This window comes from Pimephales promelas, chromosome 16, assembly GCF_988280905.1.
Source record: "Pimephales promelas chromosome 16, fPimPro1.hap1.1, whole genome shotgun sequence".
NCBI classification, from domain to species: domain Eukaryota; kingdom Metazoa; phylum Chordata; class Actinopteri; order Cypriniformes; family Leuciscidae; genus Pimephales; species Pimephales promelas.
Genome location: NC_142784.1, coordinates 23820543 through 23838615, shown reverse-complemented (window position 1 = coordinate 23838615; position 18073 = coordinate 23820543). Strand labels below are relative to the sequence as shown.

The following is an 18073-nucleotide window of genomic DNA, read 5'->3' as shown; positions in this document are numbered from 1 at the left end:
TCGAAATTTTGAATTTTGATATCTCAGCTCTGGAAGGGTCTAGAGCCTCCATTTTTGCACTCAGGTCGAAGTCTCGTGGCCCTCTATCAGAATCCAGAGTTTTGGGAAGATTGGAGAAACTTAATTTTTCGCCCGAAAACGAAAAAAAACGAAAGGGGCAACACTGTCGTTTTTTTTTTCGGGTCGAAATTTTGAATTTTGATATCTCAGCTCTGGAAGGGTCTAGAGCCTCCATTTTTGCATTCAGATCAAAGTCTCGTGACCCTCTATCATAATCCAGAGTTTTGAGAAGATTGGAGAAACGTAATTTTTCGCCCAAAAACGAAAAAAAACGAAAGGGGTAACACTGTCATTTTTTTTTTCGGGTCGAAATTTTGAATTTTGATATCTCAGCTCTGGAAGGGTCTAGAGCCTCCATTTTTGCACTCAGATCAAAGTCTTGTGGCCCTCTATCATAATCCAGAGTTTTGAGAAGATTGGAGAAACTTAATTTTTCGCCCAAAAATGAAAAAAAAAACGAAAGGGGTAACACTGTCGTTTTTTTTTCGGGTCGAAATTTTGAATTTTGATATCTCAGCTCTGGAAGGGTCTAGAGCCTCCATTTTTGCACTCAGGTGAAAGTCTCGTGGCCCTCTATCATAATCCAGAGTTTTGAGAAGATTGGAGAAACTTAATTTTTCGCCCGAAAACGAAAAATAACGAAAGGGGTAACACTGTCGTTTTTTTTTCGGGTCAAAATTTTGAATTTTGATATCTCAGCTCTGGAAGGGTCTAGATCCTCCATTTTTGCACTCAGGTCAAAGTCTCACAGCCCTCTATCATAATCCAGAGTTTTGAGAAGATTGGAGAAACTTAATTTTTCGGACATGCTTAATGGACACAGGGTCTGAATAGGTTGATTTCTTTGTATTAATTAAACACTAGTAAACTTATGTCCAATGTTCTTTTTTATTTTTTATGAATATAGGATTTGTATTACATCTATATTCATTATAGGCAAATCGAGAATCTAATCAGGAATTGAGAATCGAATCAAATCGATCTGAGAGCTTTCGAAATGAAATCGAATCGAAATTGAACATGTGAATTGATACCCAGCCCTGAAATTGATGTCCCCGTCCCCACCAATTTCAAAATCAAACCTACGCCACTGGTGTGAATTGTGTGAACGACCAGCTCGAATGTGATTTGTGATAGTGAAAATCCCACCAGGAAATAAAGACACAAAACGCGAATTCAATAAACCTTTTTTAATCTTAATAACACATTAGCTTATGTGTGGTCAACAACCATGTTGAAGGTAAATGTAGAATAGTAGAATGTCCAAGGAATGGTGTTCGCCAGCAGGTGTGATTATGATATGGCAACACATTCACTAATATGTTCTTTCTGAACTATTCATAAGAACTATTGCTATTAATACTTTTCAACGGCATATACTGATTGACAAAAAGAAAAAGCACATTTACGAAGCAGTCCAAGAAGCTCCAAACTCCACATGGTGGGGTTATACAGGAACATTTCTGAGGGGACTTTGGTTTTGTACCTGTGTAAAACCTGGGTCTACATTATGTCCTGTAACAATACAAACAGAAACAGAATCAAACTGAAAAACAAAGTTATTAAAGAATAATTCACCCAAAAGAGAAAATGTACTCTCATTATTGTCATTACTTACTTGCCCTCTGGTCGTTCCAAACTCATATGGGCCACTTTCATGATAGTTATATGTCCTTTTTGAGGCTTTTGAATTGTTTCATGGATGAAAGTCAGCCATTCAAGTTTGGATCAAGTGAGTAGAGTATAAATGCACACAGAGCGTTAATTTTTAGGTGAACTATCCCTTGAAGATCTTAACTAAAAAGAACGAAGAAAAGGCACACGGAACACTATCACATTAAATACAATGCATTTTGAAAGCACTTCCAAAGTTTCTAACCCCTATGTTACACAAAACAATCGCCAAGTCGCGCTCTCTCGAATCCTTCTTTGAGAGAGTGCCAGCTTGTGGGGAGCAAGTTATTGGAAAGAGATGATTTTGTCTCTTATTTGACAAAACTAGCAGAGCAGGTTTATCTTACCAATCTGCCGTCTCTTCAGCTACATTTACTTTAGCTTCCATGACAAAGTGCTCCAGTATATTATCTGTTCTGTTAAAAGCCCCGAACCTTGCGATCAATTTGCGTCACGATCGTTCTCTGTAAAGTATCTGAAATCTAGGTTTAGTCACAGACTGTCATTTCAAGTAGAACAGATTTACTAAGTGCTGCTAACAAAAACAATCTTTGTTTTGTCTGTCGTAAATGCAATGAATTGGCCGAACAATCCAGTGTCTTGTGAATAAACGTGAATGCTGATGTATTCTTTAGTGTAAAGGGGTAAATACCACCAAAATAATAATTGAAATCTCTAAATCATTAAAATGCATGCCGACATCGCCCATGGAGGTGATAATGTCACATGACGCATCCCTTCACAGTGCACCAATTTGAGTGCAGATTCTGAAGAACTGCAATATTAGCGAACAAAATAACACTGTTGTGGCTTGAGTAGAACAGTTTGTTATTTTCAGGGCCTTTAGGATGAGCGTGAGGAGGAAATCCAGTGAACAAAAATAATCACAGCTTCATCCACAAGTATCTGTGGATTTAGACTTGAGCCGTTTAGAAGTTGAGAAACATCCGGTGGCAGCAGTTTTGGGTGGTGCAGTTCCTACTTTTTTTTATATTGCTTCAATATTGCCATGTGTTTAAAACTAGCATTGCACTTGTCGAGTGTCTTTCGCAATCAAAGTCAGTCGCTTCGATTGACTTTGTTCAGTACAAAACTTGTCAATATTTTGTTGTGCTGTCGATCAGGCTCTGTATTGCAGATCTAGGCTGTCTTTGTGCTACATGTGGCGCGTAGCGAGCAGCTCCTATCCTGCGGTCAGCTTGGAGGCGATGAGGCGAGCCTCCGACGCAACTGGCCCGAACACCACGCCATCCGGCACTCTATTGTGAGAGAGCAGCAGGTGGGACCACTGGAGAACGAGGAGGGAGGTAGGGAGGAGTTTCGTAAATTATAAAGATCACAGCTCGCGTTCGCAACAACCTAAATGTTGGACGTACAAAACTCGATCCGTCCCTGTGACGTCATCTCATCCGTCAGTTCATCCGTAGTGAGTCGGATATCAAGGTAATACTGGTTATTCGAGTCTCAGCCTAGTTCACCAGTACGAAACCGTGCTGGGGGTCCACGGTCTCCATTTCGCTGTCCAGAAACGGGTCGGCCAATGCCAACCCTTCGTACCCAGTCGCGCCGCCCTCCGCGGGTGGAGGCGGCTGCCCGGGATCAAGCGGATAGTCGTATTGCTCCGGGTACAGTGCTTCTCCTGAGGGGGAGTGGCTTGGATCGCAGGCTGAGTAGGTGTAGTTGAGGGGTTCGGGCTGTTGGGGCTGCAGCTGAGCGGAGAAGCTTTGTGGTAGAGGCTGCATCTGAGAGTAATGTCCCAGGTAGGGTTCATATGCTAGGGCTTCTGGGTTGGGCTCCATTAGGTGACCAAGTGGCTGTGTATGTGCAAACAGAGGTGAGGTCTGGGGGTTCTGCGGCTGCTGATGTGCTGGTGCGATCAAACCCGCTGGCTGAGGTGGGGCTCCGGGGTCCTGGTGGCCCATGGTTGCACAGGGAGCGTAAAGGTCCTCCACAATATGCATCTGGTTAAAGTATGTCTGCATTTGAGATTGTTTATGAAGATATAGACGTTTTTGTTGCAGCCTGCGTATCGAACAGAAGGGGTTTAATAGACGGATCACTTGTTTGACATAAAAAAAAAGGCCGCAGTAAAGGGTAGTACCTGTGTTCCTGCAGCTGCTGCTCCAGACTGCGAGGAGTTTCTTTGCAAAACATCTGACAACTGCTGGGGCTGTTGGCCATCTTCTGTGTGGAGATGTAAAACATCAAGGATTGTGTAATGCAGAGCTCTAACAATCGTTCAGCACTGCCATGAAAATCTTGAGAAATACTGCAGTTCATTTTTGGCCTTTTATCACTTTTATTGAGAGAGATCAAGACATGGAAAGAACAGAGCTTAGCGCCAACAGCAGAGAAGTATTAAATAATATATTTAAACATCTTTGCAAACGTCAAAACTTATTGGCCATTGGTATTGTGTGGCTGCTAACATGTTTTATGTGGTTGCAAGCATTTTGGAATATATTTGCCAGGGGTGGGAATCTTTTGGTACCTCGGTTAGATTCAGATCGATTTTTAATCAAATTTTGATATGTGCATACTGCATAGATTTGATTGTTATTTCCTGTACTTATTTCAGTGTGGTGGACAGTTTAATAGTCCAAATGAATTTAGTTTTTTGCCCCCCCCCCAATTTTTATTAAAAAAAATTCCCGTTAAGCTAACTTCAATCATTACACAGTCTTCTGTAATAAAGCAAGGCAGGGAATTTTTTTATATATATATATATATATTAAAAATAGTAACAAAGCAGCACATTACAAACAATAGGACAAATCCAATAGAAAACAATATAGAAATTAAACAAAACTTAAGTTTTCTAGGTACAGTAGCATAGATTACTACTTTGTCTTCACTGTATGAATTGTATGAATATAAATTGATTCATATTAAAGAAAAAAGTGATTCAGTCAAAAGCAGTGAGTTTTAAAAAAATTAACTTTAATGAAACTGATGGCAACAGTTTATGAGGCTGCTGTCCCTTTAAGAATGAATGCACGCATCTAATAAACTGTTACACATCCGATTCTCGTAGAAAAAATAGTCTCCGTTTACAGTGAATGCTCCACAGTCCACACAATGTGCATTTTGACATAATTATGTGTAGCTGTGAAAGAGAACTGAATGAGCCTTGTGGCTTATTGTGATTAACATCAATAACTAATTAGTAACTGTAAGTAGTACTGCAAGTCAAAGAAGTGTACCACTTTACAAGAAAAATATTTTTGACATTTGTGAATCAATGCAAATCGATTTTTTTAAATATATGAATTGATTTTTTCAGGATTTTGATTTTCTGGATGGTTGCTAGCATCTTGCCATGTTGTTCATCAAGGTTTCAGACTCAGACTACTGCTGTCTGAGCAGTAGTGATATTTATGCTGGTCTTAAACTATCATTACTAGGCAACTATTGTAGACCATGAAGCCTAAAAAAATTGCTTTGTAAGCATACACACATCTCAGATGGGCTATAATGATCATTAGCTGGATGACGTTGGCAGAAACAAAGGTGCGTCACCTGTATTCTGTGAGAGAGGTATTGCGGCTCCAGACTCTGTCTCCTTGACAACAGTGCGGGGTGTGTTCCACCTGAGCATAGAGCCATGTCATGCTGGTGACCTCTTTCCTCCTGCACAAACCATGCATACACAGAAAACATGTCAGCGCCTCAAATGACACCTCAGCTGTGCACTCAAATGCATAAATTCATTACTTGGTTATGAAAAGGCTGAATAGCTGTCCAGTGACCCAGAGGGAAAAAAATGTCAATCCTACTCAATGGCACAGGATCATATTTTTCACTGTTCTTTTTTCTACTATATTAGCTCAGTCAAATGAACATGATTTAGAGCAGATTTTTTTTTCTTGGACTTCATCTGGACACTGGCGCCTGCCCTGTGCGGTACCCCTCAGTGGCCAGGATTTTTTCATAGGGGTGGCCAGGCAGGGGCCAGCAAACAGTCTGGGTGGCACATAAATCTTAATTATTTTAACATAATAATTAGTTTAAATAATGTACTGTTTATTTGTATTCAATTGTAATTGAGAGAGTAGTGAATTAGGAATCATGGAATACTGAGTGAATTTGATTTTTCTTTATTATTATTAGCTACTTAACACCTAATAAAAGGGACACTTGCTAAAGTTCTTAAATCATATAGTAAACTTGTGCGGTTAGCTTGGTTCTGGTTCTCAAAACCCCCAACATTGTTGCACCTTCATGGATGAGACATGCAGATAACTAGTTCAACTTCAAAGATTTAACCTTCATTGAATTTTATATTTCTTTTACTTTATATCTCTTCAACTTTCTATTTTAGCGGTCAAAATCAAGAATCTAAATCGTTCTATCATACCTAATTAAAAAGGGGGGAACATCTCTTTTGAATCCCTATGTGCAAGAATGTGAACAAGGCGGAAGTCAACATGCACATAAATGGCCGAATGTAAAATTAGTTATTTTATGGATTTAAAAATTATGCATTTTATTTTGACCTTTACAAATTAACAAAAAAATACTGCCTATCTTCTAGTACAAATGCACACATTTACAAGTACAAGTGCTCACATTTATTTGTACTTAAAAAAAAACCACATAACCTATTAGTTTGTGCCTCCTATCGCCTCCTTTGATCGCCTTTTCGATTATTTCATGATTAGTTAATTGACGACAGAACTACGGCTACAGCACGCCACATTTGCGCATTATATGCAAGTAGGCCTACAGTACAACATCTGACAAGACAGTAAAAAGTTAGTTTAAAAGTAAGTTAGTAGTTACTGACATTTGTTGACCTTGCATCTTACATCAGATAGCTTACTGATTCAGGATAACAAACTTTTCTCTGCATCTGACACAAGCGTCACAAGCTTTCAACACAGATCTTTCAAAATAAAAGTACAATAAAAAAATTAAAAAAGAGAATTACGTTGTTATTTCTTAGACTGGACATCTCACTCAAAACGCTCTTACAACCCTCCAGTTGAGGAACATCGACTCTATATTTACTATGCTCCGATCACAGCTTATTCAGCACCACCTGTACTGCACTTGTTTGACTTGCGCCTGGTGCTAAGGTCTCACGTTTTTTGTGGCCTTAAAATACGGTTCTGTGTTTTAAAAAACGCAATTCTTGTAAAAATAAATAAATAAATAAGATAAAAAGAGAGAGAGAGACAGAAACAGCAGTTGTGAGAGCGGTGGCCAAGCTTTAGCCAAGTGTGGCCATGGCCACCCCCTGGCTCCGCCACTGGTACCCCAACTAGTTATTCCCATACGTGTTTATTCATTGATTCATACTAAATCTCTGTCTTCGGCTTGCATGGAGCAATGGGCACCAGCCACCAGCCTGTTACTCAACAATGGCTGCATTCAGCGGGCTTACCGGATGGACAGTAAACAACTGACAATTGGCTGCTTCTTCTCCAGTCATTACATAAGCGGGCTGTCTGTGTGTCAGTAGAGAGGTTAGAAGGGTAGCAGAGTTCAAGTAAGGGTGTTCTGGAACTTTTTAACCAATGTAACACGCAGTCTTTCTCGGAGTAATACATTTCCCAATAACGTTTTAACCCAACACTCATAGTTCAACTATTTCAACTGTGACCTTTTTACCGCCAATGGAATGCAGACAATAATTACTGAGGGTCTCTTCAAGAAAGTATATTATGTGGAAATAACATATATATATATATATATATATATATATATATATATAGAGAGAGAGAGAGAGAGAGAGAGAGAGAGAATAAAAGTGAATTAGTTTTTATGTTTTGATCAGAGATATTTCTCGTTTGCGGGAGTCCCGCAAATCATTTTATTCTCCCTCAACCCGCACACACACAGTGAGTGAGTGCATTACCTCGCACACTCCCTCTTATGTTCGAACAAACTTCTACAAAATTCGCATTTAGGAGATGTAAGTTTTGAATACTTACAGTCTCTCACTTCCACTAAAATGGATCACGGATTTTCTCTAACATATCTCAGTTAGTGAATTATTGGAGTTACTGGAGTAACATATACTCCGGGATATTGGTTTATTTTGAGTAGGAGGGACTGTCAGGAACGTACGAAAGTGAGTAACTTTAGAAAACTGTGGATCAGCGCTGACTCAAGACGCAAACTGTTTTGAACGCTTCAGTTCGATTTGGTGAACTGGTTCGACACGTTAACTAAGAAGAATGAGTAAACATTATGGGAAGCGAGTAAGCCAGACAGATTTTAAACTTTGTCGGTCTGAAGACTCAAGTTTGGTTTGAAGATGAAAAATGCACAAAGCACAATGATCTCTCACCATTCCTGATTTCTAACACCCACTCACAGCATTTGTCATGGTCTTGCGGCTGTCAGAGCATGTGTTTTTCCATTGACTCCAGGCACGTTCATATGTAAATTGCCTGAGCTTATTTTATCCATTATATCGAAATATCTGAAAAAGCCCATACATTTACCCACCCATAAACCTTCCCCTCAAAGAAATCAAGACAGAAGTGGTTGAAAGTGGACAAAATAGACAGATTCAAACACCAGGTGTAAACACCTGAACCCTTCTTAATACCAGGTGTAAACAAGGCCTTAGATGTTTCCTTGAGGGGCTACCACGTCCCTCTTCTTGCAATCTAGAAGAATGTCCAATGTCATTCTTTCTTTTTGGGGCTTTTCTAATGACAGTTCAAAACACGGTGCTTCGGTAGCCATTGTTTGTACACTCACAACACGTCAGTTGATAGTTCCTCAATCTCGATGACATTACACATGTTGTTAAAGACAGCAAGCAATAATTGGTCGGGAAGCAATGTTTTTTTGTCCACAACATGATTTTAGGAGTCAAAATTGCATATCTGACACAGTAATTATCGTGTAGTCTGAAACCAGCATTAGAGACACTACAAAAACAATTTTAGGCCAGCTCAAATCTGTTCTTTCTAGTAGCTCCCCTGGTGGACTGACCTGTAGTGCAGGGTCCAATAAGCCATGTGGATGTACCTGAGGGCTCAGCAGCCCCAGGGAAGGGGTTTCTCCAGAGCCCATCTGCTCATACACCTTATTTAGCTCCAGGATACCTTTGGTCCGTGCCAGATTCTGTAGGTGCTGTCTAAAGGCCACCAAGCCTACATGGAGAGAGGAGTAAGATTATGAATAATAGCACTATTATTTCCAAATGATTTACACATCATCAGATGATATTCCACCACCTGTGTCATCATGAATTCTTACATGGGAGTGTTAGAACAGAGGAAGTGACACATTCCCTCAAGCCCACGCCACCTCTGGCAGCTCCTGTGTGGTTCTACCATGTGACCTCTATTAAAGTTGCTAATCAGTCTATTTCAGGACAAGAAATGTTCAGTCATGGGTGCAAATGCTTTATTCATCGTTCAAGTGCACATTAAAATGCTGTTTAGTGGCTCTTGACTTCTCTGCAGCTAAACGGAAGAGGGTAGATGGTTTGAAAAAAGGGACTCTCTGGTTATTTTAGGCTTTCAAGTGATTAAGGGTAATTATTCAGGCCACAGGATGAGAGAACTCAATAGGACAGAGTTGGCCTAATCTTCAAAGCGTTCCCTGATTCACTCAATGAATCATCTGACACGGGGGTGGGGGTGAATTTAGAGGAGGAAAACAAGAGAAACAGGGAGAGAGCGTGTGAAAATAACAATAAGGGCAAGAGAAGACAAGAAAGAGCAGAGAAATATTTTAGTCTAATGCATTTACCACAGTGCGGTTCAGACGTCTGAGACCACTTTTAAAAACTTTAGTTTACTTCATATTTTAGTATGTTTTATTTTTTAAAAACATTTATTAGAAATTATATCATCAGCATAACAAATTCAAATGTCACATGGTCCTTCAGAAGTCATACTAATATGCTGATTTGATGCTCAAGAAACATTTCTTGTTATTTTCAATGTTGAAAGCAGTTGTGCTGCTCAATTTACTGGAGACTTTTGTGTAGCTTTTTTCAGGATTCTCTATGTATCAAAAGTTTTTAGTAACAATATAAAAGTCTTCACTGTCACTTCAAATCAATTTAATGTCTTTGTTGAATAAATCTATTAATTATTTCATAAAACACAAAAGTGTAGGGACAATAAGAATTTTGTTTATTTATTCTCATGGACAGCACAGGATGTTGCTCACCTTGTGTGAGTGAGGTGTCTGATGCCCTGCGGCCCTCGCGGAAGCTGATGGGAGAGCGGTTGTGTGTCTCTCTCCTCTGGGTGCTCAGCGCTTGCATGGTGGGGTTAGCGGGACGAGCGCTGACGAAGGGCGGAGTCAGGCGGGTGACGGGTGTGTTGGCCAGGACAACCTCGTTAAGAGAGGGCGCATCCTCAAGCAGACTGAAGTCACTGTGCCCAGAGCCCATGTCATACTCGGTGTCCACGCTACCCAGAGAGGGGTTATGACCCATGCTGAACAGTTTACCTGGGTAAAGAGAATGAAATGACACACATTTATATTTTTTATTTATATTAAGTCCCCTGTGGTGAAAATCAAACTTTTAATGAGGTTTATATGTCTATGCGGTGTTTTTAATATCCATTAAGACAAACCATGTGCAAATGCATAAGTCAACATAATGCATAAGACTGTCTCAAAAACGCGGTTTAAAATCGCTGGTGAATCTGACGCCACAGACTACCTTGTAACCAATTGGGACAACGTGTGATCGTCAACGAGTGGATCTCTGAGCTGGTGTGAGTGAGTGGAGGCAGAGCTAATTTGCATACTAATAGAACTGCATTTACTAAATGAGGCAAGGGTGTAGTTACATTCAAGCTATTTTAAAGCATGAAGAATTTTTTGTCGAAGAAAAATCATTTAATTATGTAATTTTTGTAATCAAAGATGAGAAATGATTAACTACAAGGGTACTTTTGAAATAGTAGATTATTTTTATTCAAATTGATTTATTGACAATGAAGAGGGGTTTGAACCTAGGTTAGCCCTAAGCCACACCCACCTCCACTGGTCACGATTCCTGGCTGATTGGTGACCTCAGACAGCGTGTGTCTGCGCTGACCAAAGCGGGCCGTCTGATAGGCGTTGAAGACATGGGTATGATCATCCTCAGTGTCCAGCTCCTCCGTCTCGATGCCTTCGTCTATAGACATCTCCATCATGTTGCTGGGGGACGAGGCGCTGGATTTGCGAACGGCCACGGGGGGCAAGGGGTCCAGCATGCAGCCGTTGACCTGGAAAACAATGTAAAGATCTCTAAATAAGATGTGGCGAACAGTATTTGAGGTGTTTTATTTTTCCAGTAGAAGTGAGAGGTTAGTGAAACAAGTGATTTAAACCATCTCTTCCAGTCCACACTGGCAACATTACATACTTGGGTATCAACATTTCCCCCAGACTGTCAGAGTTGAATAATCTTAAGTATATTCCACTTTAAAAAAAAAAAAATTGGAGATAATTTAAAACATTGGACCAACCTACCACTATCACTTATCGGTCGCATTGCTACAATTAAAATGAAAATTTTACCACAAGTCAATTATCTGTTCTCAATGCCTCCAAGAACAGTATTTGAATGATGCTACTGCCATCAGCCATGTTGGTACATCTAACACCTGGTACACATTGTAGGATTTTGTGCTGTCCCAGATGAAAGATGACCAATCGTGGTAATTTCTGTGATCGTGGCTCCTAAACAGTGGTCCAACATCTTACAGCTGCGACCTATGTCAACTGACTAGCCAATCAAAATGCAACATAAAATGGTGGTATTGGTATTAATACCACCATTGGTATTAATTATGGTGTTAAAACTTAAAAACTACTTGGCATGTCATTGTCAATTTTGCAAATGATGCTTGAGGCAAGTTGTTCTCTTTTCCCTAGCCATGACCGTGTCCATATTCTCCTCTTTCACTTCCTCCTCTTTTTTTCATCGAACATCAAAACAACAATTGCCAAAGTGCGATTCATCTGGTTATATTTGTTTACAACAGGCGTATGCTGATGATGTTTTATTCTTCTATACTAACTTGTGTTGTAGCCTACAATTCAATAGGTGTCATCATTGTACAGTCTACATACATGTCAACAACAAAAGTTTATTACATCCATGAAATCCAACAGTCTGTAGCAGGCATTATGGAAAGCCTTCCCTGAATATATTCCCTTGATATTGCAACTGGCTGGTAATTTTTTTAAATGAAAAATAAAATGTAAATGCGAAATATATTAAGCCCAATTGTGAGAAAGTTGTTTCTTTATTACTCTGAAGTGGAAGTCTAGTACATTCAACACTAAACCGACTTGAGCTGAATAATGACACTATTATCAGCTATAGCTGTTTTACAGCAGAATTAGAATCTCATATTTGATTCAGTTTGCATTATTAGTTATTTTATATTCCTGCTTATTACTGAAAAGCTGAAAAATTGTATCAAGCGCTATAAAAATAATGGCAACTTGACTAGTGTATATGCAATTTATATATTCCTTTAAAATATTTGGTAGATGACAACTTTTCAGGATGTTTCTTTCTATTACTTTGCATGAACTCTCAATTACACTGGTGTTGTAGATAAGACATTTCACCCACATGCCTCCCAGCACTGTATTTCCTGTAAACTTGTTCTAATCTCCAATCAGCCCTAACAAGTCACCCACAGTCCTGAGGCACATTTCCACTCAGTCAGCACCAAGCACATGTACTTTTACGTGCTGTACGACAGGCAGAACTTGATGAACACATTCCCTAATGATTTTGGGACTTAGTGAGAGTAAACAAAAGCTCTGCAGTCTCTCCCTTTTTGCCTCTTTTTATTGCTCCCTCTCTTTCACTCCTGCATTTCGTTCAAACGAATGAGTGAGCTGAAGAGGAGGGGGTGGAAGTCTGGAATGCAGGGACAGGAAGTGTGTTTTGGCTGAGAGGGCTGTCAGAGCCTCATGCAGACAGAGTACACTGAGAGAGACATGCCATCAAACACACACACTCAAACCAACATGGATCATCTGGATGAGTTGAGTTTCCTGCAGCATGCTGGGCTAGGAATGCTGTTATCCCAACATACAGTTAAAGACCAGCCACAGATCCTCTTTTTATTATTTCTTCTTTTTTTGCATTTCAGCCCATCTTTGTGCTCTGTTATTCACACACTAACGTGATCATTCGGACTCTGAACAAATTATGTAATCTCAGCGGTCCCCTCCCCATCAGTGGTTGTGTTGTACTTTTTGAGATCAAGCTCCAGATTTGATGATCTCGTACTGGAAAGAGTTTTCAATGCTAAAATACTGAATTCGGTCACACTTTCTCAAAAAAGTGTTAAGACAATAGCTTTTTGACAATCTCAAATAGTAAGTTTGAGTCGGGGCTATCTGTTTGTTCAGCCAATAGCACACAGGGACATGTTTAAGAAACCTGTGTGGAAACATACATTATTATTATTTTATTATTATAACACAATGCTGAAAAATGACTTTTTTGCTGATGTCACAAAAAGTTCTCCCATCTATCCTCCAATCATATGGGCTCACAGATTTTTTCTTTTATGACCTGAACAATTCTTGAACAGGGTTAATCTCATTACCTAAAACTACAACCATAAAAATTTTTTTTACTTAATAAAATGTAAAACTTATTTCCAAGAGAAAGATTTTTATGTTAATTTAGTTAACCTTAAAGTAACAAAATTACTAAAACTAAACGTAAACCATAAGAGGATTTTCTTTTACATTTTTTATCAAACACAATGTTAAAGAGAGGAATTAGCTAATAAAGTGTTCAGTATTAAAGCCATGAACGCTAAATTACTCCACATTTCCGAAGATGATAAAATAATGAAACACAGTCTATGAAAGAGTGGGATGACTAAGCCGGAGCGAATGGACAGCTGTCACGTCCAATGTGTCTCACTGCCAGAGACGTCTACAGTCTGACCCCGCTTATGTAAGCCAAACAGCTGTGGACGGCCTCAAGGGGAAACACTCACAGTGTACGTCTCACCTCACCACCAGATCCATAATGACAAAAATGACTAAGGCTACCAAAAACCATCAGTTTTTCCCTCATCGACACAGAATGCAATAAAAACAGTGCGAGTGTGAGTGAAAGAAGAGTCTATGAGAGAACAGATTACTCCTCCTCAAAGAGACAGATAAAAATGAAGACAGCATAACTAGGTCTCGAGTGAGTGAAGTAGCTACGAGTGGCAGAGCTGGTCGGCTCCTGTGCTGTTATTCCTGTTCTGTATGCCAAGCTGGCAGCCGATCTGGCCGTCTGTCAGGATGGTTCTGAACAAAAGCTCCTCGGGGAGCGGGCATGATGAGAAGGCCTGAGCAAACAGCCAGGCCCACTGCCTGACCTTGGAAGGACTAACGTTGCTTAACAGCAATGTAGGGAAGGAGTGTAAGAGCACTCAGCATACTGAAGTCAGACTCACCTCTGTAACAACAGCTGTTTGTACCAGCCTCTCAACAGCCCTGCAGCTTGTACTGACGCTGCTGTATGAGAACTGAACAGAGCTGGATGATGACATCACTGTTTTCTGCAGAACTGCTTTGTAGATGAAATTAACTAATTGAATAATTGATGATCTTCTTTACAATGGAACTGAATCAACGCTGAACTGACTTCAGCTGAACAACAGCCGAAATACATCATTTTTCTGTTCTCATTGTAAAGCTGCTTTGAAAATCCGTATTATATGAAGTGCTATATAAATAAAGGTGACTATATCTACCGCTAGCTACCTACCTACTAGGGGTGTAACAATATATCGTGCCACAATATATCGCAATACAAAAATGCAACAATACGTATCGTGAATACCGACAGTCCCCCCAAAAATAAAAATTACTGTGTGAAGTTTTCACAGTTTTAGTGTTTTAGTACTACATTGAACTAGCATATATAATGTTGATTATAATGTATAATAATGCAATGGGGGAATATTTGTGGGTTCTGAGAATGCCAAATGTCTGATGTTACCAGTAAAAAGTGGCTGACATTATTTTAAATATATCTATATGTCAGTGTAAGCATGCAAGCATATTCATCTACAATAACTCAGTATTTTCAGCTACAGAATCATGAATATTGTTATTCTGGTGTCACTATTGTCCTTGGGTTACAAGCAACAAGTCCAAGCCTATTCATTTAAACCTACAATGTAATATCAAATTTAGCGTTTTAATCAACAGTACATTTTTTGTTAACCTTTTACCATATGTCTTGGAGGATCGCAATAATATCGTATCACGAGTTCAGTATTGTGATATGTATCGTATCGTGACATGAGGGTATCGTTACACCCCTACTACCTACCTATTTATTTTAAACATTTGCTACTCTTCAGTGAAAACTCTAGTTTTCATAGGAAAATCAAAGGCCTAAACAAGCAACAGAGAGAAACACAAGGTTCCTTTCCCTATAATTGAACATTTAATCCATTTCTCACTCACTTTGGGAGTCCCAACCTCCTCCTCCATGAAACTGTGCTCAGTAGCAGAGGTGGACTGTGGGAATGTGAAGGAGTCCGCAGAGGCTTGAGGCATAGCTGGGGATCGCAGGAGACGCATGTTCTGAGGCAGGAGGCTCACCTGAGGAGCAGCGTTGCTCGTCTGCGGTGAAGAGAAACAAATACGGAGACAGTCAACAGTTTGGCCAACATCATACTTGCACTGCTGATAACAATTTTATTTTTAGAGGGAATTTGAAGAGTTTTACCTTAACGACAGTCTGCTCTGCAATCGTACTGGGGCGTCTCTGGCGGGCGTCGAGTCGGGGCTCAACTGGAAAACTGCAGCGGTGGGCCTTTAGCCTCTCAACCAGCAAATAGTAGATAGCAGCAAAATGATTGTAACTCTTATTCTGAAGAGACTGCAGAACATATGGAGAAATTATTAAAAAGAAGGGCCATTAGTCAAGCTTGTATGAACATTAAGGACGTAATTTCATTTCTTAAAATCAGAGTAATTTCTCACCTCAATGGTCTTGTGCTGGTCGATGCCTAGGCTGTGCATCAACCTGAGCACCTGTTCACTGTATTCTCCCACACCGGCCTCCCCCTCTGCAGTCTGCTGATATAACATCGGCCGCTGCACAGGCACCTCCATCAACATCCACTTGTGCTCCTTTATTTGTCCTATAGACAGGCGTTTAGAGGGGTCTAACACCAACATCCGTCTGATCAGATGCTCACAGTCTGCACATAAGAGAGGAAAATGAAAAAGATAAACATGACACGTCCTGTGCCCAGTAATTGATGGGGAACTTTTTTTTTATAAAGTTTGGGGTCAGTAATATATTTTTTTTAAAGAGATACTATAATAACAACGCAGTGATTGTGTTACAAAAAAAATGTATATTGAAAAGATATGCTTTTCTTTGAGACATTCTTTCACAAAAGATAAACATTACACGGACAGTGGTGCATGTTGTAGGGGGAAAAGTCTTGGCAGAAGAACTGTTTATCCTGATAACAGTTATAAGTAAATTATTATTATTATTGGTCAAGTAGTATCATAATTGTGGGAGCAGTTAGAAAGTTATGTGCTTGTCTCAGCAGTGAGAACAGAAGCTCTGTACAATCTCAACCTGAAAAGGTCACAGTTTGTTTGCTTCACAGTAAACACTGCTGCATCTGAGACATACGTACACTCAGCAATGGTGGCAGCCTGTACCCTCCACTGCTTAGGAAAAGATCTGTCTACAGTCCCTGCAGAAAACTGTCCAACAAATGCTGCACTGTCAGACCAACACAAACCTTAATTACATTATGTCATCCGAGAATGCACAAGGTCTTCGGTCTGTCCCTGTGTCCTTGACTATTGACCACGTCTGACTCAGCTGGGCTGAATGAAACTGACGTCACAGGGCTGGTGGTGATGCGGGCGTGCTTAATGCTCCTGTTGCTCATTGCTGACTATTTTTTTCGAGACTTGTTCATCCTGTTAATCTGTCGCATTTATGGTTGCTGGAGAGCCTGTGAGACACGAGAGCGAAGAGAGGGAGTCGCACGGCTACAGTCTGCTTGTTGGAAACATCCTCCTCCCGACGGCTCCCTCATTTTAGAATCAGTGAATCTTATTGATATATTCATGTAGAAATCATAAGCATAAATACAACTGTGAAGAACACTGGCTATACCTTGATTTTAGGATGAATGGTTCTTGAGATGCAAATTGATCTGAGATTTTTCACCATTAACTTTACTGACCATTCAATTTAAGCTAGATTTCTATACTGATATTAATAGATTTTTAATCCCTACTTGCTTTAAAGACAAAACTTAAGACAAATTGTATGAATTAAAAATTTGAATTCTGTCATTTACTTGGGAACCGGAACTGTCTAGCATCAAAAATCATCCTTAAAGTAGTCCATTTGACTCGGGCACTATAGTAAGCTTTTTAGAAAGTAAAAAATAGGTTTGTGGAAGGGATAGACAAAATTGTAGTTTTTATTCACTGAAAATTTCAACAGTTGTTGAAATAATAGTTTTATATCACACCATAGGCCCACCTAGTGGCGTTCAGTCACTTAAAGGTAGGGTAGGCAATTTCGAAAATGCTAGCAATAGCAAGCTAGCTTTGAAAGCATAAGATCCCACCCTCCCTTTAGAGCGCTTTCTAAAGCCACGCCTCCTTCAAAACACATGAACACATCCTGCCAGAACAGTCTGCAGACAAAGAGACGGCGTTAAATTGCCTCATCTCTCAAAGTACATAACATGACAATTATAATGACCGTAAACAACTTAGAGCTTTGACTTGTACCACCTGACTGCAACATTTAATTTAAGTATTGATAGTGTTGCCACAGAAATGCATAATTCCAAGTCCGAGGACGTGAACAGCTCTAAGTATGAATATCATGGGTTGACATCTCAAAACTACGTTTATGACATAGCGTGAGTGCAGCATAAGCTAGTTTTTTTATGGTTTTAATTTTTAGTTATTAACCCAGGAGTAAATTCAAAGATATAGCCTTGGTTTTGATAAGTCAGCACAGAAGACTATTTTAAAGGCAATAACAAGGAAGAATAAAATAATAAAACAATAAATTTAACACGGTATGTTGTTCAGGGAAGAAGGCGGGAACTGGCGAACATTCAAACACTTTAATTATACCAAAACAAAACGAAAGAAAAAGTGTCAGCCCCTCATGGACGACTGCCGCACACATATAAATAAACAGTAACGTTATGTCTCTTTTGTTCTTCACTGTCTTTGCTCCTCCTCTTATGGTTCAGTATCTCTTTTGTGATATTTAAGGCTGGTAGGGTGCACATGTGACGCTCATTATTAAAATCCCGCCACTGGTCTCTCTCACGGCTCTCAGCCCCACCCTTCTTGCCACAAATAATAATAATCTTAA

The 18073-nt window shown here is 39.7% G+C and overlaps 1 protein-coding gene across 4 annotated transcripts in view; it reads right to left on the bottom strand.

The window, feature by feature from the left end:
* Window positions 1–1235: 1235 nt before the first annotated feature.
* The window catches only part of sik2b (salt-inducible kinase 2b), a 41322-nt gene continuing 24484 nt past the window's right edge, over window positions 1236–18073 (bottom strand). Inside the window, exons 7-15 of one of the 4 annotated variants that reach the window (XM_089121264.1) lie at window positions 15679–15899; window positions 15422–15574; window positions 15157–15315; window positions 10700–10931; window positions 9877–10161; window positions 8722–8846; window positions 5254–5364; window positions 3836–3918; window positions 1236–3756 (exon numbers count right to left, since the gene is read on the bottom strand). In XM_089121264.1, coding sequence (XP_088977390.1) covers window positions 3204–3756; window positions 3836–3918; window positions 5254–5364; window positions 8722–8846; window positions 9877–10161; window positions 10700–10931; window positions 15157–15315; window positions 15422–15574; window positions 15679–15899 — 1922 coding nt within the window. In that variant the 3' untranslated portion in view covers window positions 1236–3203. Of the gene's footprint in view, window positions 3757–3835; window positions 3919–5253; window positions 5365–8685; window positions 8847–9876; window positions 10162–10699; window positions 10932–15156; window positions 15316–15421; window positions 15575–15678; window positions 15900–18073 lie in introns of all 4 variants that reach the window. The other 3 variants (XM_089121265.1, XM_089121262.1, XM_089121263.1) reach the window with 3 other exon arrangements.